Source organism: Heterocephalus glaber, unplaced genomic scaffold (assembly GCF_053883595.1).
Source record: "Heterocephalus glaber isolate CG9 unplaced genomic scaffold, H.glaber_assembly_v1.0 deba00000818, whole genome shotgun sequence".
NCBI classification, from domain to species: Eukaryota; Metazoa; Chordata; class Mammalia; order Rodentia; family Bathyergidae; genus Heterocephalus; species Heterocephalus glaber.
In genome coordinates this window covers 16,958,814-16,984,356 of record NW_028258164.1, presented here as the reverse complement: position 1 = coordinate 16,984,356, position 25,543 = coordinate 16,958,814, and the positions used below count along the sequence as shown (strand labels likewise).

Here is a 25,543-nt window from a genome sequence, read left to right as displayed (position 1 = left end):
CCTGTTTCTTAACTTTAATGGAGTCTGGTGGACTGAGTGCTTTTGGGGGTGCCATTTGTCTTTGGTGATGGAGAAGGAAAGGGAATTCCCAGGGGCCTTGGGGAAAGGGTAGGCACCCCTAGTGGGCACTGTCCCAGATGCAGAAGGACATTCATGCCCTTGTGGCCGCAGAGGGCAGGCACAGAGTTTCTCAGTCCCCACTGGGCAGAAGCGTTCTCCTTAGGGTTAGTCCCTCCTTTTACCTCTGGATTCTTGTTTCTCTTCTCATAAAATGCTCTACCTATAGACGAACCACTTAACACATGTTAATGTGTTCGTAACAAACGACCCTTAAGATAGTCCCCTTGAAGGACTGGGGATTTAGCTCAGTGGTTCTGGCACCCGCCTTGTAAGCTCAAGGTCCCAAGTTTGATCCCTGGTACCAAAAAAACGCTTGCCAGGGATTTAGCTCAGTGGTTCTGGTGCCTGCCTCAAAAGCACAAGGTCCTGAGTTCGATCCCGGGTACCAAAAAAAAAAGATAGTCCCCTTGGGCTGAGGATGTAGCTGAGTGGTGGGGCCCTTACCTCAGTGTGCAACCCTCAGTTCAGTTCTCCCACCTGCAGCAAAAAAGAAAAGGAAAAAAAAAAGAAAAAGCCTTCTTACAGAAGTAGCCACTTATTGCATCTACTTACCAATTAAAAATGTAGGAAATCTTGTGAGCTTTCTTGCTGTGGTTAATTGTAGGTGTACATTTGTATTTTATTACCTTTCTTTGTGCTCTTCTGGAGGAATTTTAATTCTGAGGATTATCAGTGTCACATCATTCCTGGTTGTTTTTACAGTTGTTACACCATACATTGTTCTTATCCCTCGCTGCAGGCTTTTGTTCTTAGATAGTAATATTTTTGGTTATATTGAAAGTATCAGCTGTTGTAGTTGGTTACTTTAATAAATTGTGTGTTGAATGTCATGACATTTTTTTAATTTATGAGGCTTTTGAGAAGGTGGCGTTGTAGTCACACAACCTTACTAGTTTGCATTTAGTTCTACAGCAAAAGTCCCAGAACAACAAACCTGTAATCTTGTTTGACAGGCGATAAGAGAAAGAAAGCGGTGTGTCACTGCCCACTGGTTAAACACGATCCTGAAGAGGAAGAAGATGGTGCCGCCTCATCGAGCCCTGCATTTTCCGGTGGCGTTCCCACCAGGGGGGAAGCCGTGCTCACAGCATGTAAGGCAGGGCCGTGCATTTTGTCTTTTCTTCTGAATCAGTCTTCTTGGAGAACCGAACTTGTGCTGCCTGGCCATCCCTTGCTTTCTCTGGGCAGTTTTTCTGTGTTCTTTAGCCCAATGTAGAAGTGCCTGGTATGAAAATAGCTTATTCCCTCTTGTTCCCCAAAATAGGCACAGTTCTCTGCACGACTGGTTTTTAATGATTCTCCAAAGTGTTAGACAGTATTTACAATTCTAAAGTTAATCAGGTATCTTGCTCCAAAAGCAACCAGTGTTGGGCAGAATTTTATCAGTGGTTGTGGGTTCTCCTACCTAATGATCTCAAAATTTGGATGGGTACAGATTAAAAACGTGACTCATGTATGCATCTGAGCAATGTCATACCAACACCAAAAAGATTTTCCTATATTTGGTGTCTTATGTTTAGTTGTCTTCTTCCCTGTGAGGGTTCTGTGTGTAACATGATGGCCATTAATAAAATTCTAGTCTTGTCATTCTTAGGAATGATAGTACCAAATATGTCCTCTAGTGCCAAAGAAATAAAAAAAAAGTATATAAAACAACAAAGTTGAAGAAATGATACATTTTTTAAAAACCTCATTTGCTCTTTTTCTGCAGATTATCTCTGTGACTGGATTCGTGGACAGTGACAGAAACGACCTGAAGTTAATGGCATACCTGGCGGGTGCCAAATACACGGGCTATCTGTGCCGCAGCAACACGGTCCTCATCTGTAAAGAGTAAGCCCCGCACCGAGGCCATGTGTAGTCCTGAATTTACACCCAGAGGAGTGGCTATTTCAGCTGTTCTGTTTCTTAATACGTCATAGTTCTGTGGCAAAAATCCCAGTGTAGGAGTTAGTCTGTTAAAAGAGTGGATGTGGTATCGCATGGTAAGCAGTGTTAACAGAAATACCTGTGAAACGTCTGAATTGCTGCATGTGGATGACTGACGCTTGAATCAGTGTGAGGGTTTGTCCCCAGGTGTGAGGTCACAGCAGGACTGACAAGTGGCCTGATCCAGTCCAAGTTCTGAAGCACCTTTGCCCACTGGTGGGCGTCACGAGCAGCTTTGCTGAGATACATCTGCCACTTCTATTATGAGAGATGTTTTCTTTGGCTTTGTTGACAGTAAATACTCTCCAGACAATGGACAGCTCCAGCATTTAATAAATACGATTTTTTTCAAAAACAGACCAAGTGGTTTAAAGTATGAGAAGGCCAAAGAGTGGAGGATCCCATGCGTGAACGCACAGTGGCTCGGGGACATCCTGCTGGGGAACTTCGAGGCGCTGAGGCAGATCCAGTACGGTCGGTACACGGCCTTCAACCTCCAGGACCCCTTCGCGCCCACGCAGCACCTGGTGCTGAACCTGCTGGGTAAGGAGGCTCCTTGCTGGTGCTTCTGCCCCCTAGTTGTAGTGATGCCAGGCTTAGCTCCATTATTCTGATCCTTCTTTACTTATTTCTTTTTTTTTTTAAACAGCAGTGTTTTATTTATTTATTTATTTTTTAATTTTTTTGGTACCGGGGATCAAACTCGGGACCTTGTGCTTTCGAGGCAGGCAGTGGAACCACTGAGCTAAATCCCCGGGCTTCTTTACTTATTTCTTGTTTCTTTCCTCTATACTGTGCCTTCCCCCACACTGCCCTGGGCCCTTGTTTGCTCACAGTGTGCTCTTGGCATGGGAAGGAGCATGGGAAAGCCTTAGTCCTTCAGGCCAGGTGCCTTGTGGGAAGTGTTCCCAGCCCTGGGGAACGTTGCCCGCTTCCTGGGCATCAGTACCTTCTTTGTCACTGTCAAGCTTTGCTGTTGCCTCCTGGGCGTCCCTGTGCCACCTGTGCTTAGCCCTTTGCCATCACACAACTCCACATGGGGGACCCTCCTTGGTAGACAGTGCAGCACTGTGCTTTCATTCTGCATTTCTGGAGTTGCACATTTGCAGAAGGCCATTCAGAGCAGGTTCTGATGTTCTCCTGAGGGAGCCCACTCTGCTTTGGGATGTCTTTAACTATGGGGAAGCCCTTCTTCCTTTTGAGCCCAGAGCTGTGTCCCAGCCCCTCCCTGGTCTGTCCCCAGCTCTGAAGCAGCTCTGGAGGGCCAGCCTTGTAGATATGTCCACTCGGAGCACCTACCCTGGCCTCTCGACTGCTCTTCCCATGGCAGGAGTGTGTCGGCCCCTGGGCAGCCTCTGCCTGTGCACTGTGGTCCTTCCTGTCAGCCTCTTCAGATCTTAGCCGGGGCATTGCAGGCCAGCCTGTGATGCCCAGGACTGGACCACGCTGTACATAGCGGATGCTGAGACCTGTGATGTTGCAGGGCTCGCTGCTGGTTTCCTGAGTGCTGCTTTGTGTCGATGAAGCATTGGCATGCTTCCTCCCTTGCCTCATCCCCCAGAAACATTCTGAAACTTAAGCATGGCACTTATACTTAGCCTTGTTCAGTGTTGCAAGAAAAGTCACATTTGTGTCCAGGGTCACCAGCCCCAGAAAAGGCTTTTAGAAAAAGGTTCTTGTGTCTAAACAGTGTGTTGTGAAAAATAACTTGTTTCTTTCTTTAGATGCATGGAGAGTTCCCTTGAAAGTGTCACCAGAGCTGCTGATGGTATGTCACATCAATACCTCCATTTGGCTATTACTGTGCTATTCAAATGCAGCAGGAATATGTTTGGAAATTTGTATTTGTAAATTAAAATTGTCCTGTTATTGACCATCATGACGACAAACGAAGGCTGTGTCTTCATATTGTCTTAAAATGCCTCATGTACTCTAGGTCTGGTTTTTCTCCTAATTATTGGTGTTGATGGTCTCATTCATATCTGTCTGTGTGGAGCATTTCTGGCTTTGGAGAGCTATGTAGTTGCTTCAGGGGTTGGAGGACAGGCAAGAACTTGAGCACCAGTAGACACAGGAGGCCACAGTCAACATCCAGGGGCTGGGACCTCCTCTGCAGGGGCAGAATCCTCCTTGGCTGCCAAGCTCCAGGGCCATACCGCTGGACGAGGGCTCCGATGGGACCCTTCCTACCACAGGACACACAAAGTCTGAATGGCATCGGTTCTCACATGGGGTGTCCTGTGGGAGATTGCCACATGCTCGGCGGTAGGTTTGATGAGTACAACATTTTTCTGATTATTTTTCTACAATAATAGTTACAAACAGCAGTGTTTTTATTGTTGGTCAGTAATGGTGTGATATGTACATATAATACACACACACACACACACACACACACACACACACACACACACACAAAAGTATGTGTGACTGACTCTTCCAGATTCTCCAGGAAACTTATTGTTTGTTTGCTGCTGTCTGTTTTCTTAGTGCTAATGATGTGATCATATATGTATTTTTTTCTGGCTTAAACTTCTCATTCTAATTATGATTTTAACAAAACATGACTGACCAGCTTTGTCACATCTGCAAATGCACATTTTCTCCTGGTTCATTTAGATGAAGGAAATTTTGGAATAGCTTTTAGGATCAAGCTGGAAAAGTGGTCATCAATTTTTCCTCCCATACCACATGGCAGATATTCTAAAAGTATCAGGGCTCTTCATGTCAGGCCCTGATGGCTGAGTATTAAAAGCTGAAGACAGTGAGGCCCATTTAGCCTTTTTACCCACCTTGCCACGTTTCTGTCTTTGATGCCAGGGGGATGAGAGTTTGAGACGGAAGCATGGTCTGGAGCAGGGTCCAGGGATGGTGCTCTTGTAGCCGTGGTGACAAAGGAAAGTGTAAACCCTCCTGCAGATTACTGTGGAGCTTGAGCCTCCGTGTCTGAAGGGCTAAGATTCCCGATGTGTTGTAGGTGTATGTACATTTACTTTGGTTGTATAGAGATGGCATCGATACTTAGAAAATGTAACGTGTACTTTAGGTAAATTACCTGATCAAGAAATAGCTGAAGAAAGCAAACATAGTTCAAATAGTCAAACATGAATGGATAAGTATCATTTTCAAAGCACACTGAGGGAGGAGGCATTCCTCCCTCCCTCCCTCCTGCAGGGGCAGGATGGAGATGCTGGTGGCGGGGTCATGTCCTTGTCCATCATCTTCTCACCCAGCAGCTCCAGCTGCAGGATCAGGTACTGCAGATGGAGCGTGGGTGCCGAACCTTGGCTTCTTCCAGTAGTACTGTTGATCTGATTGTCATGGAGGGTCTTTCCTGACAGCTTGATTGCTGTTTTTGTTTTAGGAATGGTCTTTTTTTTTTGGGAAATGTAATTGCAGTCATTAAATTTTTCCCATTTTAAGTTGGGACACAGGACAAAGCACGTGAAATGAAAGTGATTCTGAGAAGTTCCAGATTGAGGAAAAGAATGGGACAAAGATGCTGAAGAACCGGGAGGGTTTGTTGAATGGAGAGGGGAGGCAGAGCTGCCACAGAGGTCTTGGCGTGTCCCTTCACTCCTGGCCCACCGTGTCCTGGCCATCCTCCAGTTACCAGTTCTGAGGGACCAAGCGCATGCTTCCTACAGATGTTTAGCTGGTTGCTTATTTGGCAGATAGCCCTCTTGGAAGCTGATGCACTGCTGGGAGACTGGTTTGACTTAAAGTGGACAACATTTTCATTACAGGGTGTAAGATTACCTCCCAAACCGAAGCAGAATGAAGTAAGCAGCATCCAGCCTTCTTCCAAAAGAGCCAGGTAGGAATGGTGACTCTCCTGCCTTGCGCCTGGCCATCTTTACAGGTCTGTCTCGGAAGACTGGTGGCAACTGAAAAAGTTTCTAACGATTTTTACAGTAGCTAGCATTTGAAAGGCCTTGCATTTGCTTCACGTTACTATGGTATGTCTCATTGCTGGAGACAGACAGCAGATAAAGACAGGGCCAGCAGATTTCTATTACTTTTTTATTTAAAAAAAACAAAACCAAAAATGTTTTCCTGTAGTCATGGTTGTACCAGAACTGCCACTGTGTCAAACAGGAGCCACTGTGCCAAGGGAGTCCCTGGGCATGGCCTGTGCCAGCCGCTGCAGCCCCGCTGTGCGAGGCTCCCAGGCTGCCAGTACCCCATGTGGCTGTGTGGGCACCTCTGGAGCCATGTGGGCATCTTGAGGTCGGCCACTCCATGGCAGCATACAGTCCTGCACCAGTCCTTAACGCAGTACAGAAGGCAGCACAGCTGGGCTTCGCACTCTTCTGGTTCTAGAAAACTCTTGTTTCCGTGCAGTGCCTGGTGAAATGCAGCTAAGGGTTGCCTTTTGCAGAAACCATTTCATCATCTCTCCTGATCCCTGCTTCTTCCTGTCCTCTCCTTCACCCCGCATCCAGTGCACGCACTGCAGAAAGTCCTAACTGTGGGGCAGTTATCATCATTTGGGTGTCCTGAGCATTGAACTCCAGGCCGTGCATGGGGTGCATCTCCAGCCATTTTTATCAGTTTCTTTTGGAGATCTTACTGTCAGTAGGTTGCCTTAGCGGGGCCAGAATTTGTTAATTTCCCGCTCCAGCTTCCTAGAGTGCTGGGATTACAGGCATGAGTCACCACACTTGGGTGGAATTGTATTTTTAAGGCTGTGATCAGATTACTGCAGATAAACTTTACAATTTCCTAGAGTATCTCATTTAAATATAAACTGAGAAGTAAGATTTGAAAAGTTAAGGGAAATGTGTACAACATGTGATCAAAAAGTACAAATATTTATTTATTTATTTATTTATTTATTTATTTATTTTTGGTTTTTTGAGGTTACATAGTTCAGGGTGGCCTTGAACTCAAAGCCCAGACTGGTCTTAAACTTGTGGTAATCCTCCTGCCTTGGACTCTCAAGTGATGAGATTACAGGTGTGTACCACCACACCTGGCTCAGATATTTCAATTTAAAAAATTTATTACAATAAAACACATTGCCATTAATCTCCCTCAGATCCCCCTCTTCACTTTGAACACACGTATCCCATTGTTCTTTTTTTTTTTAAATTCTTTTATTGGTACATTGTAGGTATACAACACAATTACATTTCTCATTGGGAATTGGACCTTTACATGATGCATCTTAGTTCTTATTTTTTCCCCATTCCTAGCCCTCCCTTCACGCCCTCCACCCTTCCCTATTTGCAAAGACTTTATTTCCATTTTTTCCATTTCTCATCATTTTTTCCTTTCCCTTCTTTCCTTTACCCTGCCCCTCCCACTACCCCTACCCCTTTGGACCTTTTCTTCCTATTTTGCATTATTGATTATTCATTCTAATCATTGGTACATTTTAGGTATACAATATAATGACATTCATCATTGGAAATTTGCACCTTTACATAGTCTCTCTTGGGTCTTATTTTTCACCCTTGCCCAGCCCTCCCTTCAACCCCTCCAGTCCTCCCTATTTACAAAGATTTTGTTCCTTTTTTTCCATTTTCTCATATTAATCCCATTCCCTTCTATCCTTTCCCCTAGCCCTCCCACTTCCTTCCCCTTTGCCCCTTTTCTTCCTATTTCACATTACCTATTATACATTTAGTCCTTATTTACACTTTCAGTTTCTCACACCAGAGAAGCTATTTGGAATTTATTCATGTGTGTCCTATTGATTTCACTTAAGAGTATTGCCTCAATGTGCATCCACTTAGCTCTAAATGTCTCTAATTTCTCATTTTTTATGGCTGAGTAGTAGTCCATTTTATTAAAAAACCACATTTTCTTTATCCAGTCTCCAGTTGATGGGCATTTGGGCTGTTTCCAAGTTTTAGCTATTACAAACTGTGCTGCTATGAACATGGGTGCACATATATCACTGTGGTATGATTCTTTTAATTCTTTGGGGAAGATCCCCAGCAGTGGAATAGTGGGGTCAAATGAGACTTCCAGTCCTAGTTCTTTGAGGTATCTCCATACTGATTTCCACAGTGGTTGCACCAGTCTACACTCCCACCAGCAGTGGAGCAGGGTTCTTCTTTCCCCACAGCCCCACCAGCATTTGTTATTGGTTGATTTCATGATAGCAGCCATTCTTTCTGGAGTGAAGTGGAATCTCAGCATTGTTTTCATTTGCATCTCTCGAATGACCAGTGATGTTGAGCATTTTTTCATGTATTGCTATTTCTACTTCTTTGTGTGAGAAATGTCTGTTCATTTCAGATGCCCATTTTTGGATTGGGTCTTTAAATTTGGGAGGTCTGATCTTTTGAAGTTCTTTATAGATTCGAGATAGTAGAGCTTTGTCTGAGGAAGAGCAGGTGAAGATTTTTTGCCACATTGTGGATTGTCTTTTCACACTGCTGGTGGTTTCTCTTGCTGTGCAGAAGCCTTTTAATAAGAAGAGATCCCATTTGTTGATTGTTTGTGCTAGTTCACGGGCAACTGAGGTTTTGTTCATAAAATCTTTTCCTACACCGATGTCTTCAAGGGTTCTACTTAACCTCTGTTCCAACTGGTTCAGAGTTTCTATTTTAATATTTAGATCTTTAATCCATTTTGATTTTAGTTTAGTGCATGGTGAGAGATACAGGTCTAGTTTTAATCTTTGGCAAGTTGAAGCCCAATTTTTCCAGCACCATTTATTAAAGAGGCTATCTTTCCTCCAGTGAGGGTGCTTGGCTCCTTTATCGAAGATGAGATGGCTGAGTGTGTCTGGTGTTGTTTCTGCATCTTCTGATCTGTTCCACTGGTCCTCAAGTCTGTTTCTTTGCCAGTACCATGCTGTTTTTATCACAGTAGCTTTGTAGTAGAGTTGCAGGTCGGGGATTGTGATACCCCCTGCCATGTCTCTGTTAGCTAGAATTGCTTTTGCTATTCCGGGTCTCTTCTTGTTCCAAATGAATTTTTGGATTGTTTTCTCAAGGTCCGTGAAGTATGCTGGTGGGATCTCAATTGGAATTGCATTAAATCTATATCGCAGTTTTGGAAGTATGGCCATTTTCACTATATTAATCCTTCCTACCCAGGAGCAGGGGATGTCTTTCCATTTTCTGATATCATCTTCAATCTCTCTTTTCAGAGTGCCATAAATTTCAGAGAAGAGGTCTTTGATTTCTTTCGTTAGGTTGATTCCTAGGTATTTCAGTGTTTTGGATGCTATTGTGAAAGGAATTATTTGCCCTAATTCTCTCTCAGTGAGTCTGTCATTTGTGTACAGGAAAGCTATTCATTTTTGTGTGTTGATCTTGTAACCAGCTACTTGACTGAATTTGGTTATTAAGTCTAGAAGACTTTTGGTGGAGTTCTTGGGGTCTTCTATATAGAGTATCATGTCATCTGCAAATAATGACAATTTGACTTCTTCATTACCTATCTTTATTCCTTTTATTTCCTTCTCTTGTCTAATTGCTGTGGCTAATGTTGCCAGAACTATATTGAACAAGAGTGGTGATAGTGGACATCCTTGTCTTGTTTGTGATTTTAGTGTGAAGGATTTCAGTTTTTGACCATTTAGTATGATATTGGCTGTTGGTTTTTCATAGATGGCTTCTATCAGTTTGAGGTAGAGACCATCTATTCCAATGTTTTGTAGGGTTTTTATCATAAATGCATGTTGGATTTGGTCAAATGCTTTTTCTGCAACTATGGAGATAATCATATGGTTTTTGTCCTTGGCTCTATTGATATAGTGTATTACATGAATTGATTTTCGTATATTGAACCATCCCTGCATCCCTGGGATGAATCCCACTTGATCAGGGTGTATGATCTTCTTGATGATCTTCTGCATTCTGTTTGCCATTATCTTATTAAGGATTTTTGCATCTATGTTCATTAGTGAGATTGGCCTATAGTTCTCTTTTTCAGTTGGGTCTTTCTCTGCTTTGGGGATCAAGGTGATGCTTGCTTCCAGGAATGAATTTTGGATTATTGCTTCCCTTTCAATTTCATTGAAGAGTTTAAAGAGTAGTGGCAGCAGTTCCTCTCTAAATGTCTTGTAGAATTCAGCAGTGAAGCCATCAGGGCCCGGGCTTTTCTTAGTTGATAAGGTTTTAATTACATTTTCAATTTCATTGGCTGATATTGGGTTGTTCAGAATTTTTAGGTCTTTTTTATTCAACTTTGGCAATTCATATGTATCTAGGAATCTCTCCATTTCTTCTGTGTTGTCCGTCTTATTGGCGTATAGGTTCTGGAAGTAGGTATTGATGATCCTCTGGATTTCTGCTGGGTCTGTTGTCATTTCACCCTTTTCATTCCTAATTGCATGGATTTGGGCCTTTTCTTTCCTTTTTCTGACAAGGTTGGCTAATGGTTTGTCAATTTTGTTGATTCTTTCGAAGAACCAACTCTTGGCTTCATTGATTTTTTTGTATTGTTCTCTTAGTCTCCATTGCATTGATTTCTCCTCTGATCTTTATAATTTCCTCCCTTGTATGAGCTTTGGGGTTGTCCTGCTCTTCTTTTTCTAGAAGCTTGAGGTTCAGCATCAGGTTGTTTAATTGGGCTCGTTCTGTTTTCCTAATATGCTATTCACTGCTATGAATTTCCCTCGTAAGACTGCTTTCATTGTGTCCCATAGATTCCGATATGTTGTATTGTCATTGTCATTTAATTGAAGGAACTGTCTGATTTCTTCTTTATTTCTTCTGTGACCCATTGGTGATTCAGAAGTGTGTTGTTCAATTTCCACATGTTTATGAAATTTTTTGAGTTTCTTTTGCTATGGATCTCCAATTTCATCGCACTATGGTCTGATAATACACAGGGGATAACTTCAATTCCTTTGCACTTACTTAAACATGTTCTGTGTGTGAGTATGTGGTCTGTTTTTGAGAATGACCCATGTGCAGCTGAGAAGAATGTGTATTTGATTTTGTGGGGTGGAAGACTCTGTAAACATCTGTTAAGTTCATTTGTTCAAGAGTTCGATTGAGTTCTAGTATTTCATTACTTATTTTTAGTCTAGTTGATCTATCTATTTGTGACAGTGGGGTGTTGAGTTCCCCCGCTACAATTGTATTAGTGCATAAGTGACTTTTCATGTCCGTTAGTATTTGTTTTATATAGTTGGGTGCACTTGTGTTTGTGCATAGGTATTTATGATTGTCATCTCTTGCTCTTGGATTCTTCCCTTTACAAGGATGTAGTGTCCTTCTTCGTCTCTCTTAATCAGTGTTGGTTTGAAATCTACTTGATCTGCCAAGAGGATAGCTACTCCTGCTTTTTTTCGGGTTCCTGTCACATGGAGTATTGTTTTCCACCCTTTAACTTTCAGTCTGTGAGTTTCCTTTTGAATTAAATGTGTTTCTTGTATGCAGCATATTGTTGGATTTTGGTTCTTGACCCATTCTGCCAGTCTATTTCTTTTGATTGGTGAATTGAGACCATTAACATTGATGGTTATAACTGAACCATATTGACTTGTCATTGCCATGACTTTTTCTTTTTGTTGGGTTCTCTCCCTTTACATTTAATTTCTTGTCATGCCAGATAGGTTCATTCTGCTTTGCTTCCTGGGGTTGTAATCCTCAATGTCTGTTCCTAGGATAGTGTGTAAAATTCTTTGGAGTGCTGGTTTGGTATTCAGGAAGTTCCTAAGGTGCTCTTTGTCATGAAAGTATCTTACTTCTCCATCCATTTTGAAAGATAGTTTTGCAGGGTACATCAATCTGGGTTGGAGGCTGTTTTCTTTTAGGGCTTGGAATATGTCACTCCAAGCTCTTCTTGCCTTGATGGTTTGTGTTGAGAAGTCTGCTGTGATTCTGATGGGCTTTCCTTTGTATGTGATTTGTTTCTTTTTTCTAACTGCTTGTAGAACTTTGATCTTCTGTTGTGTTTCTGGAATCTTAACAATTATATGCCTATGTGTCGATTTTTTTTGATCAAGGCTATTTGGAGTCCTATATGCCTCACTTATCTGCATGTCAAGCTCTTTTCCCCTGCTTGGGAAGTTTTCTGCCATTATTTCTGTGAAGAGATTTTTTTATGTCATCTCCACTCTCTCCTGTTTCTTCATTGAGCCCGGTCAGTCTTATGTTATTCTTTGCATCATCTAGCAGCTGCTGGATTGATTTCTCATGTTCCCTTATAATTTTGAAGCAAGTTTTCTTTTCCTGGTCACTAATTGCAATCTTATCTTGTATATCTGAAATTCTGTCCTCACATTGGCTCATTCTGCTGTGTAGACTTTCAATGGAGTTTTTCATGTCCTGGAAATCTATTTGCATCTGTTTTATGGATTCCATTTGTTTCTTATGTTGGGATTCCATCATGTTCCTGAGCTCTTCTCTAGATTTATTAGAGATGTCTTGCACTAGGGGCACAATTTCTCCTGTTATCTGAGAAATTATTTGTGATTTCATTTTTTCCAGATCCCCTTTTGTTGCCAGTTCAGTGGGTCCAGGTGGTTGAGTATCAGAGTGTTCCATCTGATTTCCCTTTGGGGTTGCTGTAGGTGATCTGGAAGTCTGGTTTTGAGACTTATTTACGTGTTTTCTCATTTCCACTGGGGCGGGGGACTGTTAGTGCCTGCACAGATTACCTCCTCTGAGCTGGGTTAGATGGGACAGGGGCAGGGAGCAGCGGTAGGGATGGTGACCCAAAAGCCCTTTCCTGTGGGCTGGGAGCAGCCGGAGGGATGGTGGCCGGGAAACCCCTTCCTCTGGACCAGGAGCAGTGGGAGGGATAGTGGCTCAGAAGCCCCTCCCTCTGGGCCGGGAGCAGTGGGAGGGATGGTGGCCTGGAAGCCCCTTCCTCTGGGCCAGGAGCAGTGGGACAGAAGGTGGCCCAAAAGCCCTTTCCTGTGGGCTGGGAGCAGTGGGAGGGATGGTGACTGGGAAGCCCCTTCCTCTGGACCAGGAGCAGTGGGATGACGGCTCAGAAGCCCCTACCTCTGGTCCGGAAGCAGTGGGACTCAGTACCTTGGTCTGGTGGTCTGGTGTCCTCTGCATCTTTGTAGTGTGGAACCAGGTGGCTGCCTGTCTGCAGCGGGGTGATTTGGCGTCTTCCGCGCGACTCTGGACCCTTGGTAGGGTGTGTACAGACCTGCCTGTCTGCAGCGGGCTGATTCGGCGTGTGTTCAGCGCAACTCGGGACCTCGGTAGGGCGTGCACAGGTATCCCATTGTTCTTGCCACTTCATAAAGCCATTCTGGAAGTCCTCTTTCCTTAGTGTCTTTTCTTGTGCTGTGCTGGCTGCCTTGATGTCCTGAATCAAGGCAAAGTGTGTACCTTTCATAGTCATTTTGACTTTGGGGAAGAGACTAAAATTGTACCAGGTCCGATAAATAAAATGGATGTGGACACAGCATCATGTCCTTTTTTTTTGGTCCCGGGGATCAAACTCAGGACCTTGCGCTTTCGAGGCAGGCAGCAGCACCACTGAGCTAAATCCCTGGCCCATAGCATCATGTTCTTACAAGCCTGTCTTTCTGTTGGATGGTACTGGGCAGTAGCAGTCACTGTGCTTTTGATCACACTTCTTAAAGACACTCAGGGAAGAGCACTTCCAGAACTGCTGCAGAAAGTGGCAAGACTGGTGGGATATGTGTGTTTGAAGCAAGGGAGACTCATGGTAATGTGTCTCTTACTTGTAATAAATACTTTTAAATTTAAGCATTTACCATATGTTTAGATCACATCCTGCAAGATACTGGAAGGTCTGATTCAAACACCACCCCTTTGTGCTTCAGTGAAACAACTCGCCGGTCCCTGTGGCAGAAGACAGGATAAGAATGAAGGAGATAGCAGAGCCATCAGGATGTGTCCCCTGGGGTCCTTGAGTCAGTGTGACTGTCACAGTGAGGAGCAGCAGCTGAGTCACACAAGATTATTTTACAAACTCAATATAAAAACAGTGGCAGGGTATGGAGGTGCACATCTATAGTCTCACCCTTTTGGGAGGCCGAGGCAGGAGAATTGAGAATTTGAGCCCCACCTGGTTGAGCACCTTAGAAAACCTTGTCTCAAAAAACAAAAAGGGCCAGGTGTGTAGCTCATGTGAAGGCCCTGAGTTCAATCCCCAGTACTGGAAGAGAGACTGGCCCTTATGGTGGTCAATCTCAAAATCAGTGAAATAGAAAAACTAGCTATAATATTTTCTTCCTTTTAAAAGTCAAGTTAAGAACAAAATCAGTTGGAGGGCGGTGATGAGGAATAGGAGACTATACAAGAAGTTAAGTGGGTGTTGCCCTCGGAGGTTTCAGATTCTTCAGGGGTGACTCTGGGTGACAGCCCATTGCCTCTTCTCTTTAAGCATAAAACCACACACATTAAAGCCCTTGTGGCTGTTCACCTGTTGAGTCCTGTGTTTACTAAAGAACATTTGAAGAAAATAATACAGGTATCCCTGTTTTGTGTTTATTTTACAGAATTGAGGATCTACCCCCTCCCACCAAAAAGCTGACTCCAGAGCTGACACCTTTTGTGCTCTTCACTGGATTTGAGCCAGGCCAAGTTCAGCAGTACATTAAGGTGAAGCTTGAGTCCACATTATGGATGTTTATCTGTGTTCCTTGCTGTTCAGACTTACTTCAGGCTAGTTGCTTAGTAAATTAGTGTTTAACTGGAAATGTCTTCTTAAAACAGGCTTTAGTGTGCAAATCTTCAAAGTATTTGTAGTTGGCTTCCTTGTTGTAACCAAGCACCCAGTGACCTCTGCCTGGTTCTGTTTTGCTGTTCACGCTTGTTTTCTTATTAGCATAAAAATGATTCAGAGGAACAGGTGAGAACTGTTCTTGACGCAGGAGCATCACAAGGCTGCTTGGTTGTCATTTCCACGCTTACCTCGGCTTCCAGGGCCATGAGCTCTGGCTCTTGGTCTGAACACAGTTGGTCTGGATTTGTATTCTGAGGGAGTTGAGAAGTGGGAGCAGAGATGTAAATATACTTTTTCAAATAACAGCCCAAGCTGGGCTTTATTTTGCTGTTGGTGTTTTGTTTTGCTGGAGGAGGGATCAAGAGCTGAGTTACCCATGTGAGGTTGGATTTGTAGTTTATGGAATTTGTTTATGGAAAAGAAATGGTACAATTTTTCTACCTGTGAGTATAGCTATTAGGAGATCTTTTCTTATACACCTATGTCGTAGTCTTTTTTTCTGCCGTCCTTTTTAAAAATGGAAATAGTATGCCAATGTAGCCTAGTAACCCAGTTCTGTCGGGAGAGCCTGGGTATGTTCACCCCACCTTTGGAGTTTCCTGTCTTGATCCTGCTTTGTGTACATTCCATTGTAGCTTCTGCCCCCTATTTCCACCTGCGTCTTGGGGGTTGGATCCTGTGCCCCTGGCCCCTGATGTCACACCCTCCTGACACGTGCTTCTTTTCCTTCCCCTCCCCTCTGTTTGTGGCTGCAGAAGCTCTATGTCCTTGGGGGTGAGGTTGCCGAATCTGCACAGAAGTGCACTCACCTCATCGCCAGCAAGGTGACGCGCACCGTGAAGTTCCTAACAGCCATCTCCGTGGTGCAGCACATCGTGACGCCCGAGTGGCTGGAGGAGTGCTTCAAGTGCCAGAAGTTCGTGGGTGAGTGGGTGGCGGGGCCCTTGCTTTCCCATGCCTCGACTTCTGTCATCCTCGTCCCAGTTCATGTCTGGGTTGTCTGAACTACTTGGTAATCATTTGTGTTGATGGGATTCCTTTGACTGACCAATACCTTTCCATTTTACCTTGAAATGTAAAGGTTTTGGAAGTTTGAATGATGTTGGGGGAAAATAAGCTCTGTACCCCTCTTTGTTGTTTCCTTATTTGGAAATCTGGCTGTCAAATTAAATCTCACAACACAGCAAGCGGAGTTGGTTTCTTTGCTTGGATAAAGCAGTACGCACAGATGTGCCTGCACAGTCTGTGTGAGTTTTGCCAGTGGAAAAGTGACTTCATCCATTCCTGCAAGTGGCATGTTATGTGAAGGAAGGCCATTCTGAGGGTGACAAACACACTGTGTCCAGATTGAGCGCAATCCTAAGTGACTGTTTTCTCCATAGAACCTGTGTACTGTGCTTACAGGGTTGGTGTCCCCAGCCCATGCCCCTGCCAGGATCCTTGAAGCTTCCCGTGTGTCTCCTCTGTCCTCCACTGGCCCCGGGTTGGGGTTGGGTCAAGACCCTCCCTAGTTGTGTTTATGTGGTCCTTTTGCCCCAGCCATACTAACACGAAATGAAACTCTTCTGCTGCCCCTGATGTGGGGCAGGCGTGTGCTTTGCCAGCCTGTGACACAGGGTCACACATGTTCATGGTGTCCTGCCAGTGGCGTGCCCTGGCTGTTGTGTTCCCATGGTGCACACACGCACACACACAGCAGATGATACAGCTGCGTGGGGGAAGCACTGAGTGGATGACTTGTGCGGGCACACTGGTCCCCTCCAGCGGGCTCCCTGCTCCTGACTGAGCTAACCTGGCTTCTGCTTTGCAGGTGCAGGTAGTCATTAAGTCAGCTTTGTTACATGAGAACATTTCAGGCATACCATTTTCGTTAGCGTAGTCTGATGTTACAGATGAGAAATGAAGACTAGGATGCAGACAGGTAACATTGGTGTGTATAGGAGAGCCAAAAGCAAACATATACTCTCATGATTGTGTGTGTAAGACAGTAAGAGAGTAAGTCGTCGGTGGGAGGAAGACCCCAGATTCTCACTCCTGTGTTGAGTCACTTCTGATGATGTTGCTTTTGAGCCACTGCAGTGCCTGGGCAGCGCAGGACCTCATTCCCTCTGCTGCATGATGCCAGTGTTTCCTCGCCACTGAGAGCACAGTGCTGAGAGTCACCCACTAGGCCTTTGAGGCGCCGCACGGACACGGGAGTGGGAGTAGGAAGGGGCTGGGTGTGTGCGGCTGAGGTAACGCGGCTCCTCACTCCGTGTGCACGGGCTGCCCCACATGTGCCCCAGGCGCTGGTGATGGGCTCCAAGTGCAGTGTCCAGAATAGGAAAGATTACCTGACTGGCAAACCAATGATGTCTTCCTAGTAGTCAACAAATTTCAGTATTTCTGTCATAAGGTGACTACTGCTCATGCCCAGGAGGCAGCAAGCTATTCCTTGGATTTACGTTTCTAAAGAGAAGAATGTTTTTATCTACTTAAAAGGAACAGGTTTTTGATAAATAGGAAAGTTTGGTAAGTTTGCCTGGTTGGCACTGAGGTGCCCCATGGCACTGGGGATTCACCCGGTACGATGGCACTGGATGTGATGATATCTTAAAGCTGGCCGTCAGGACTGGAGTCCTGGCCTGGGGTCCATGGTGAGAGTTGTGACACCCTGCAGTCATATGGGATTGTGTAAGGATGAGCCAGGGCTGCGGCTATGGAAGAGCTTTCCAGGCACTCATTAATGTCTCAGTTTATAGCCCTGGAGGGTTGACTGCCACTGGTCTAGGGGAAGGACCGTCTAACTGTCTTTTTTAGTCTGACCCTTTTCTGGGGGAAGTAAATGAAGGATGATGGTGAGGCATAAATACCCAGCATGTGCCCAGGTAAATGTAGCCACGAATGATGGGTACTATGTGAATGAGGGCAGACTGAGGGGTGAGCGGTACCCACCACGCTGCACGGCCTGCACTTTTCACATGCACACCGTTGTGTTTCCCAGATGAGCAGAACTACATCCTCCGAGACGCTGAGGCCGAAGTGCTTTTCTCTTTCAGCTTGGAAGAGTCCTTGAAACGGGCCCACGTTGCTCCACTCTTTAAGGTACGCTGGAGAGGCCAAGCCACATCCAGGCGGGCAGACGCCAGTGCAGGGGTGCAGCTGAAGAAGCTGGGTGCTTGGTGGTCACCCTGCTGCGCCCACAGCTCCCCCCTCCCTGTTTAGGCCACAGGAGCGTCTGCTCCAGGGAACTGTGCACCCTGTGACCTGCTCTTCACTGAGCTTAAGGACTAGCACAAGAATCAAACGTGCAGATCTGTTAGAGATAGGGGTGTTCAGAGCTGTTCATGGATAATGTAATCAGTCAAAGTTCACTTTCTGCTGTTAAATCTTTGAAGGACATTGCGTATACTCTTCTCAGTAAATGTGTCTTCAGTTAGGAGAGATATTGGAAAAGTATTAATTGAATTTTGCCTAATTCAGAACTAAAGATTTTAAAATATTTGTTAGATGAGAGACTTAGAATAGTTGGGAAGCATGTTTTGTATCAGAGAGCTAAGTAGATCAATAACCTGTTCTTTGAAGTTATCCTAAGGAGCCAGTTTAGGAATTAGAAATGACTTGAATACTGAATTAGCATGATTTTACCTAAAATAGTCTGATTTTTCAAATATTTATTTAGCTTTTTTCCTGTGAGCAGTTTAAAACAAAATAGTATTTTGTTGTATACGTAGGAACAAGCTTGTTAGAAAATTAAATCTTAAGCAGTAATCTTACTGCCTCTTCTGCTTGAGTCTAAATAATACAGAGAAGGTAAAGGAGAAGATTGTTATGCTAGAGTGGTGCTGTGTTGAGCTGTTGCCTGGTAGATGCCAGTAGGTATAATGCAGTGCCGACTTAGGGTCTGATCACTCTGTTTCTTTTGGGTCCCTTTCCATTATCACCGCTCTTATATCACATGTGAAAGTGCTTCGTTATTCCAAAATTCCATACTTAGATTTTTCTAGGTGGGCTCCAGGCAGAGGACAAACAGGAGAGCATTACCTTCATAATTTCAAGAAATTAGACATTTTTGTCAAGCATCTCAGAGCTAAAAGCATTTGAAAGCGTAACACCTGTGTTTTCATTTTTCTTTCAGGCAAAATACTTCTACATCACCCCTGGGATCTGCCCGAGCCTATCCACCATGAAGGCCATCGTGGAGTGTGCGGGCGGGAAGGTGCTGTCCAAGCAGCCGTCTTTCCGCAAGCTGGTGGAGCATAAGCAGAACAAGGTGAGGAGTTCAGTGTGTCACACCTGGCAGCTGCCAGGGTCCTGCTCAGGGGTGTCCGTTGTCACTGATGAGCATGTGTCCCTCCTCAGAGTCTGTCGGAAATCATCGTGATATCCTGCGAAAATGACCTCCACTTGTGCCGAGAATATTTTGCCAGAGGAATAGGTATGCAACTCCCTTGCTGTGCCTCGCCTGCCACATGCACAGCCCACATGCTGCGCCTTTGTTAATGGTTTTGGTTCTTGTTCCTTCCAGATGTTCATAATGCAGAGTTTGTTCTAACTGGAGTGCTGACTCAAACGATGGACTATGAATCATATCCTTTGACAGAGTAGGCTGTGCATGGAGGAGGGTCCAGGCCCAGTCATGGGCCCTGGCTGTGGCTGCCAGCCTTGCCCTGTCCTGCCCTGTCCTTGCTGTTGGGATGCGCACTGCTGGCAGCCTTTCCTCTTCAGAACCTTCAGGGGCCTCGAGTAGACACAGTCTCTCACTCACTGAGTGGTCAGTTTTAGTAGTGAGCAGTTGGTGAGGACGCGGGCTATCTGCTCATGTAGGGTGTTTTGAGTATTTCACAATTAGATAAAATAGAAAATAACTGCAAAAATAAATACTTTAAATAATTGTTTCTTTTTATCAACTAGTTTTTGACTTTGTAGTTTTCAAAATGAAATGTAGCTTGGCCAGGGAAATAAAAACACAGCTTAATAGAAGCATTGTAATAAATCACTTTTAGTAACCTTTACTAGTAGGTAACAGACAAAAAGAAGCCTTTAGAATAACACTTGAACGGACTTAGGCTTTTTATGTTTTCATGCAAGGAGGAAGACATAGGGTTTCTTGTGTTGTTTATAATCTTCATTAAAAATCAGGAATTCTGCTTTAATGTGTGCCCAGCAGCCCATAGTGAAGCAAAATGCATCTCACAAATCCTTGTGCAAAACCACTATTCAATCCCAGGTTCCCTCAAAGGAGGGCCATGGAGCTTCCCGAGGGAGTTAGGCTGAGGGCCTGCACAGCAGCTCTGGCAGCCTGGACTGTAACTGGACCTCTCCTTGTACAGGGGACGTGTATTTTAGACAGGAGATCAGAGATATCTACCCTGTCTCCTTCACACGAACAGGGTTCATTCTGTGGATGACGCTGATCAAATAGTTCCCCTTAGCCTGAAAGGGCTTAAGATTGTGTATCAGGCAGAAGACCTCAGGGGGACCGTTGGGAGAGGACCCCTTTAGAGGAAAGGTGGCCTCAGCTCCGTGAGCCAGCCAGGTGCTGCCCAGCAGGCACTGGCCAGAGTGGCAGTTGTGTGGAGCACCCGCACCGTCAGGACCAGAGCTGGGTGGGCTTCATGTGCATCCATGAGTGGTGGCCTCAGAGTCTGAGGACAGGGCCATCTGTCCAGGTTGTGCAGATGAGCTGTGAACATGTTCTGTACGCACGCTGGTCCTGTGTCTTGTCCAGGTCTCTCTACTGCTAGGTTTATGTTGGTGAGAGCCTGTTGTCTTCTGTACTTATTTTCAGGAGCAAGAATTACTTTGAGTGTTGCTGTGTTCATGATTTGTGGGTGTTGTGATATCTCAGGGGCCTTTTCCGCCCTGAGCCTGAAAGAGGCTTGGCCAGCCTGGCCCATGGGATGTTTGAAGGTGCATAGGGCCAGTGTTAGTGCTGACGTTCTGGGAACCGATCCCACCTGGGTTGTGCATTGGCCCTGTTAGCTGTGAAGCTGAGAAGAGACCCTGCTGGTACTGGGCCTCGGCTTTGGCCAGGGCCTGGAATGATACCATGGCCCCTTGTCAATCTGAGTGACCCTGTCTATGTTGGAAGGCTCTGTTTTAATTTATTTTTATTTTTGGTGGTACTGGGATTAAAGCCCCCATGCAAACGGCTGAAGAAGTGGTGCCATTCCAATGGGACCGAAAACTGGGGAGCTCCCGGCACAGGTCTTTGTGCAGTGTTGCACTTCTTGTGTTCAAAGCCTTTTTCCTTAACAAGCCCACGTACAAATTTAACTGATGGCCACGCTCCCGCTGAGCTGGAGCTGAGCCAGGAGCCCAGGCTCCTGACTGGCCGACTGCGTGCTTGTTTTCCAGCTGCTTCTTTAGGACGAGGCACTAAAGCAGGAAGACAGTGGGATACCTGTGCTGCATCTTATTAAGATGTGTAATTTTATTCTGAGGAAACATAAATTATGTTTTGTATTATATGACTTTATGAGGCCACATTAGGTTTTATGATTCATTTGCCAGGTTTTTAAATGTCTTCACAAAACTATGAAATTTCAGCTACAAATAAAATGGTGTAAATAAAGACCTTGCTATCTAAATTATGGATGTTAAAGATTTGAAATGTTTTGTACCTTGATTATTTTTATTTCTTATACTCTTTTCTTTTATATTGATATCCTGCCCATATTTTAAATAAATGTACTTTTGAACTTAGAATTGAGTAATCCTTTTTTTGTATGTACTGGCTTTTTATTATTTTTGGGGGGGTGGTGTACCAGGGATCGAACTTGGGACCTTTTGCTTGGGAGGCAGGCAGCGGAACCACTGAGCTAAATTCCTGGCCTGGCTTTTTAAAACGATATGCTTGTGATACATAATAAATACTCATCGTGGCATATTGGTACGCACACATCACATCTTGATCCTAGGGGAAACTTCCCTAGTCTTACCCGGTGGAAGGCGCAGCTGGCTGACACAGGTGGAAAGTGTGGCTGTCATGGAGCACAGGTGCAGCAGTGGGGGGCAGCGCCACAGCCCTCCTGCTTCTGGTGCAGCTCTGCCAACGTCCTGCTCAGTGCAGCACAGACTCCATTCCATCGAGTGCTTGCAGTCCCACCGGTGACTGGCGCTGCTGGTCACATTGTGGCCGCTGATCCTGTCTCACAAGCAGTGTGCGCCTGAAACCCTCCATTTGTTCTCATGACATTTTCAGAAGTGTTTTCCTAGAAACGTTTGTGATCTGCTTCAGAGTTCTTCCTTTAATTGCATAATCTCTACAGTTGAGTCCTTGAATGCCGTTTCAGGGAGCACATGGATTAGAGGGCAGACAGAATAAAGTCCCCTGTGGCGTCCTCAGAACTCAGGTTTTGTCTTGGCTGTATCTTGTCTTCCAGCACCACTCCTGCAGGGCTTTCTCCCGGCCCCGTGGGCCAGGACCCATGGAATTTGTCTGCCAAGGAAAGGAGACCTGGCTTTGGAGACATCACCATACCATGTCACATTTTAAAGCAAGGGCCAACACCTGCATTACCCGTTTCCTGTCTGACTTGTCCTGTGGTAATTTCATGGTGACCTGATATTCTGAGGTCTTATTAAATACAACTGTCTGTGTTTATTGTCTACAAGAATATTTACCTGTTGGACATTTAAAATGTGTCCTAATGGCTGTGTTTTCAGATGCACAACTTGTTACACCTGCCTTACAGAGAAGCCACTGAGCAAGAGGGCATGGTGGGTGAGGTGGGATAGGCTGATGCGGGCTGGCATTTCTGATCTGTAGCTTTGAAGGCTGATCATTTTCTGGTGAGGTCCTGCTTTTAGGGAAGGAGTGTAGCTTTGTTTTTGGAGGGAGTAAAATAACTTGGGAAAGATAAACTTGAATGGAGGCACAGAGCTGGGAGGCGGGAAGAGCACGGAGTCATCTCGGTGAGAAGGGGGAAGACCTGGGCCCTTTGGTTGGAGACTTGGAGGGAAAGGGGGCTTTCCAAAGGGAAGCATCACTTTGTTCACACCACAGATTGTACACTTAGGGAAGCAAGAGCAGCGATGTTGATCTAAAGAAGGACCTTGGCAGAGGGAGCAGAAAGAATTGAAGGGTGGAATGCAGCTGCAGTTCGAGTAAGGTATGTAAGCTGAGCTCCCTTCTTAAGGTGTTGACGTAGTGGCTCCAGGGCACTTGGATGGACAGTGACAGATGCCAGTGCCGAGACAAGTTGGGTTAAATGAGGTCCTTGAGGGTATGAGGCCTCCGGGCCCAGGGACAGGTTTCTATCTTCAGTAGGCGGTGGGAACCTGGGCCCAGCCTCTTCCTGAAAATGGAAAGTGTTGAGGTTAGATGGGTGAGTAGGTATGAACAATGAATCCATGAACTGGCAAAACAAGGAGAGAGCAGAGGGGATGGCAGCACTGGGTCGAGCGTGAATGGAAGTCAGCCAGCAGTGCCACCAGGCCTGGCCACTGCCTGTCTCAACCCTTGGAGCTGCGGCACCAGCTCCTCACCGCACATGCTACCTGAACACTCCCACCCAGACCCTGGGCCAGGAGCCTGCAGAAGCAGTTGCAGGTCTTTGGTGCAACCGTCTTCAACCCAGGATACCAACTCTCAGAGGAGAGGGGGATTGTGACCAAGCAAACAGAACCAGGGAGAGAACCACGTAGACCACTTGAAAACGTGGACGAAGAAACTACCAAAAAGAGCCCAGCAGATTTGAAAAGGCATTGACAGGGACTCCTAGAAACAAGATAAATGATTGAAATATGAAACTTGATGGATGTTTCACAGGCGACATGATCTTGTATGTAGAAAACCAAAGATGCCACAGAAAAACCTCTTAGAACTATGAATTCAGCAAAGTCTCAGGATGCAAAATCAACACTGAAGAGTCCATTTTTCTATACACAAATAACACCAAAAAGAATACGATACTTAGAAATGAACATAAACGTTCAAGAGGTTAGACTTGGACACTGAAAACTGTGAAACAATGGAAGAAATTAAAACATTCAGTGGGAAGACATGCTGTTTGTGGCCTGGAAGACAGTAATGTTAAGATAGCATTATTACTCAAAGCAACCTGAAGGTTCAGTGCAACCCTATCAAAATCTCAGTGGTTCCCCCCACCCCAGAAATAAAAAAAATACATCCTAAAATTTATACCAAATCACAAGAAATTGCACAGCCCCAAACAATCTTGAAGAAAATGTCAGGACACATATTTCCTACTTGCAAAACTTATTACCGGGCCCCAGCCCATGCTGACCCTCGCTGGCCTCACTGTGTACAGGAGAACAGAGGAACTGCATGCCTGGGGCCCTTCTTTAGATCACACAACCCAAGTGGCAGAGGAGGAGGCCAACCAAACCACTAACTCCTGGCCAACTTTGCTCCTGGGGTCTCCACAGCCCAGGGCAGCAGAGGTGACAGCCGAATGCCTGACCTGACTACAGGTGAGACCGACACCCAGGAGGAGAGCTATGCGTCAGGACTGAAGTGTTACTCTGCCCCAGTGACGAGTGAGAGATGACCTTGGGAGACAGGCTTGGAGTGAAGAGAGCTAAAACGATCACCTGGGAGCAGAAAGATCTCGGGACCTGTATTCTGTTGGGGGAGGCCAGGTTTGGTGGGTTGAGCTGAAGGAGAAGGCATATAGTCCTGGGGTCTGCTGGACCTCTTGCATCCAGCAAGTGGTCTGAATTAGTATAGTCAGTATGTGGGCAGCCTGTCTTCACTGAGATCATAGACCTCTTTGTCCTGGGTAAGGGTGTTCTTGAGTGGCTCTTAGGGTCTGTTAATATCCAATTGACATTTGATGCCATTGTTGTCACTGACTTTACAGCTACAGTGGTCCCTTGGTTCACAAACTTGATTCTTTCCACCATTCTGGTCGCAAACTGAACTGGACAAGAACCAAATCAAATCCAATGGTTAGGTTCACTATTGACCTTAGGGGGAAATTTTATTGGGTTCTCGTCCGGTTCGGTTTTCAACTGAAATTGTGGAGAGAAGCGAGTTCATGAACCAAAGTACACTGCATCGCCAGTGACGAAGTAGTTGTTGACAGTTGGCTTTCTCTATGTTCCAGTATCTGGATTGCCTGGGGGTGGTGGTGGTCATAAACAGTATGGCGGCTCATTCCAGAAGAACAGGACATTGGGCCAAAGAGTCTGCAAACTCCAGCACAGAGAACTCTGGTGATCCCAGGTGTTGTATTTTCAGCCAGTACCTGTCTGTCATCGGTGGACTTTGTTTTGTGTATGCATGTCAGATACTTCGTTTTTATTTCAGTGTCCTCCTGTTTTCAGATATTTCCCAATGCAGAAGTTGTGCACGGTGGTGGTCCTCATCATGGTTGTGGTCATCTGGTGTTTTGGGGTGGTAACATGAGGACCTCAGCTGTAGCACTGGGTGTGCTGACTCTTCCTTAGCCTGGTGTCTTTCCGTATGGAAAATTATCTAGAGAGGAATGGTGGAACGTTCCCTGGACTGTCACCCGTGTGCACACACGAGCGCACACATGTCCCTCAGGAAAAATCAGAACTTTGGAAAGTGCCTGTGGATAGTAAGAAACAAAATTGTTACCTGAGTTTGGATATGGAGGTGTCTGGGCTTAAGAGCTGGCCTCGAGATCAGTTCACCACCAAACCCCAAATACCTCAGAGAGTTCCACAATTGCTCCTTTTAGCAGACTGTAAAAATGAGCTACAGAGTTGCTTGTTGCTTGGGGACCTCCTTGCAGTGACACCCCACAGTGCCGAGACTAAGAGTCATTCCCTTGGGCTGCTGGAAACCCTCCTGATGAGGGACCTGGGGGAGCTCATTTCTTGTCCTGGAGAGACCCGGGGACAACTGGGACCTGTGCCTCAGTGCCGAATGGGCTGTCTGCACCTTGAGCCT

The 25,543-nt window shown here is 45.3% G+C and overlaps 1 protein-coding gene across 5 annotated transcripts in view; it reads left to right on the top strand.

The window, feature by feature from the left end:
• The window catches only part of Paxip1 (PAX interacting protein 1), a 56,028-nt gene extending 34,668 nt beyond the window's left edge, over positions 1 to 21,360 (top strand). For all 5 annotated transcript variants that reach the window (XM_087207828.1, XM_087207827.1, XM_004860343.4 and 2 more), the window contains 12 exons: positions 1,074 to 1,211; positions 1,832 to 1,953; positions 2,408 to 2,592; positions 3,774 to 3,817; positions 5,796 to 5,866; positions 14,450 to 14,552; positions 15,432 to 15,600; positions 17,660 to 17,760; positions 18,794 to 18,928; positions 19,018 to 19,093; positions 19,184 to 19,244; positions 20,923 to 21,360. In XM_087207828.1, the coding sequence (XP_087063954.1) occupies positions 1,074 to 1,211; positions 1,832 to 1,953; positions 2,408 to 2,592; positions 3,774 to 3,817; positions 5,796 to 5,866; positions 14,450 to 14,552; positions 15,432 to 15,600; positions 17,660 to 17,760; positions 18,794 to 18,928; positions 19,018 to 19,093; positions 19,184 to 19,244; positions 20,923 to 20,938 (1,221 nt within the window). In that variant the 3' untranslated portion in view covers positions 20,939 to 21,360. The remainder of the gene's footprint in view (positions 1 to 1,073; positions 1,212 to 1,831; positions 1,954 to 2,407; positions 2,593 to 3,773; positions 3,818 to 5,795; positions 5,867 to 14,449; positions 14,553 to 15,431; positions 15,601 to 17,659; positions 17,761 to 18,793; positions 18,929 to 19,017; positions 19,094 to 19,183; positions 19,245 to 20,922) is intronic.
• Positions 21,361 to 25,543: the final 4,183 nt, after the last annotated feature.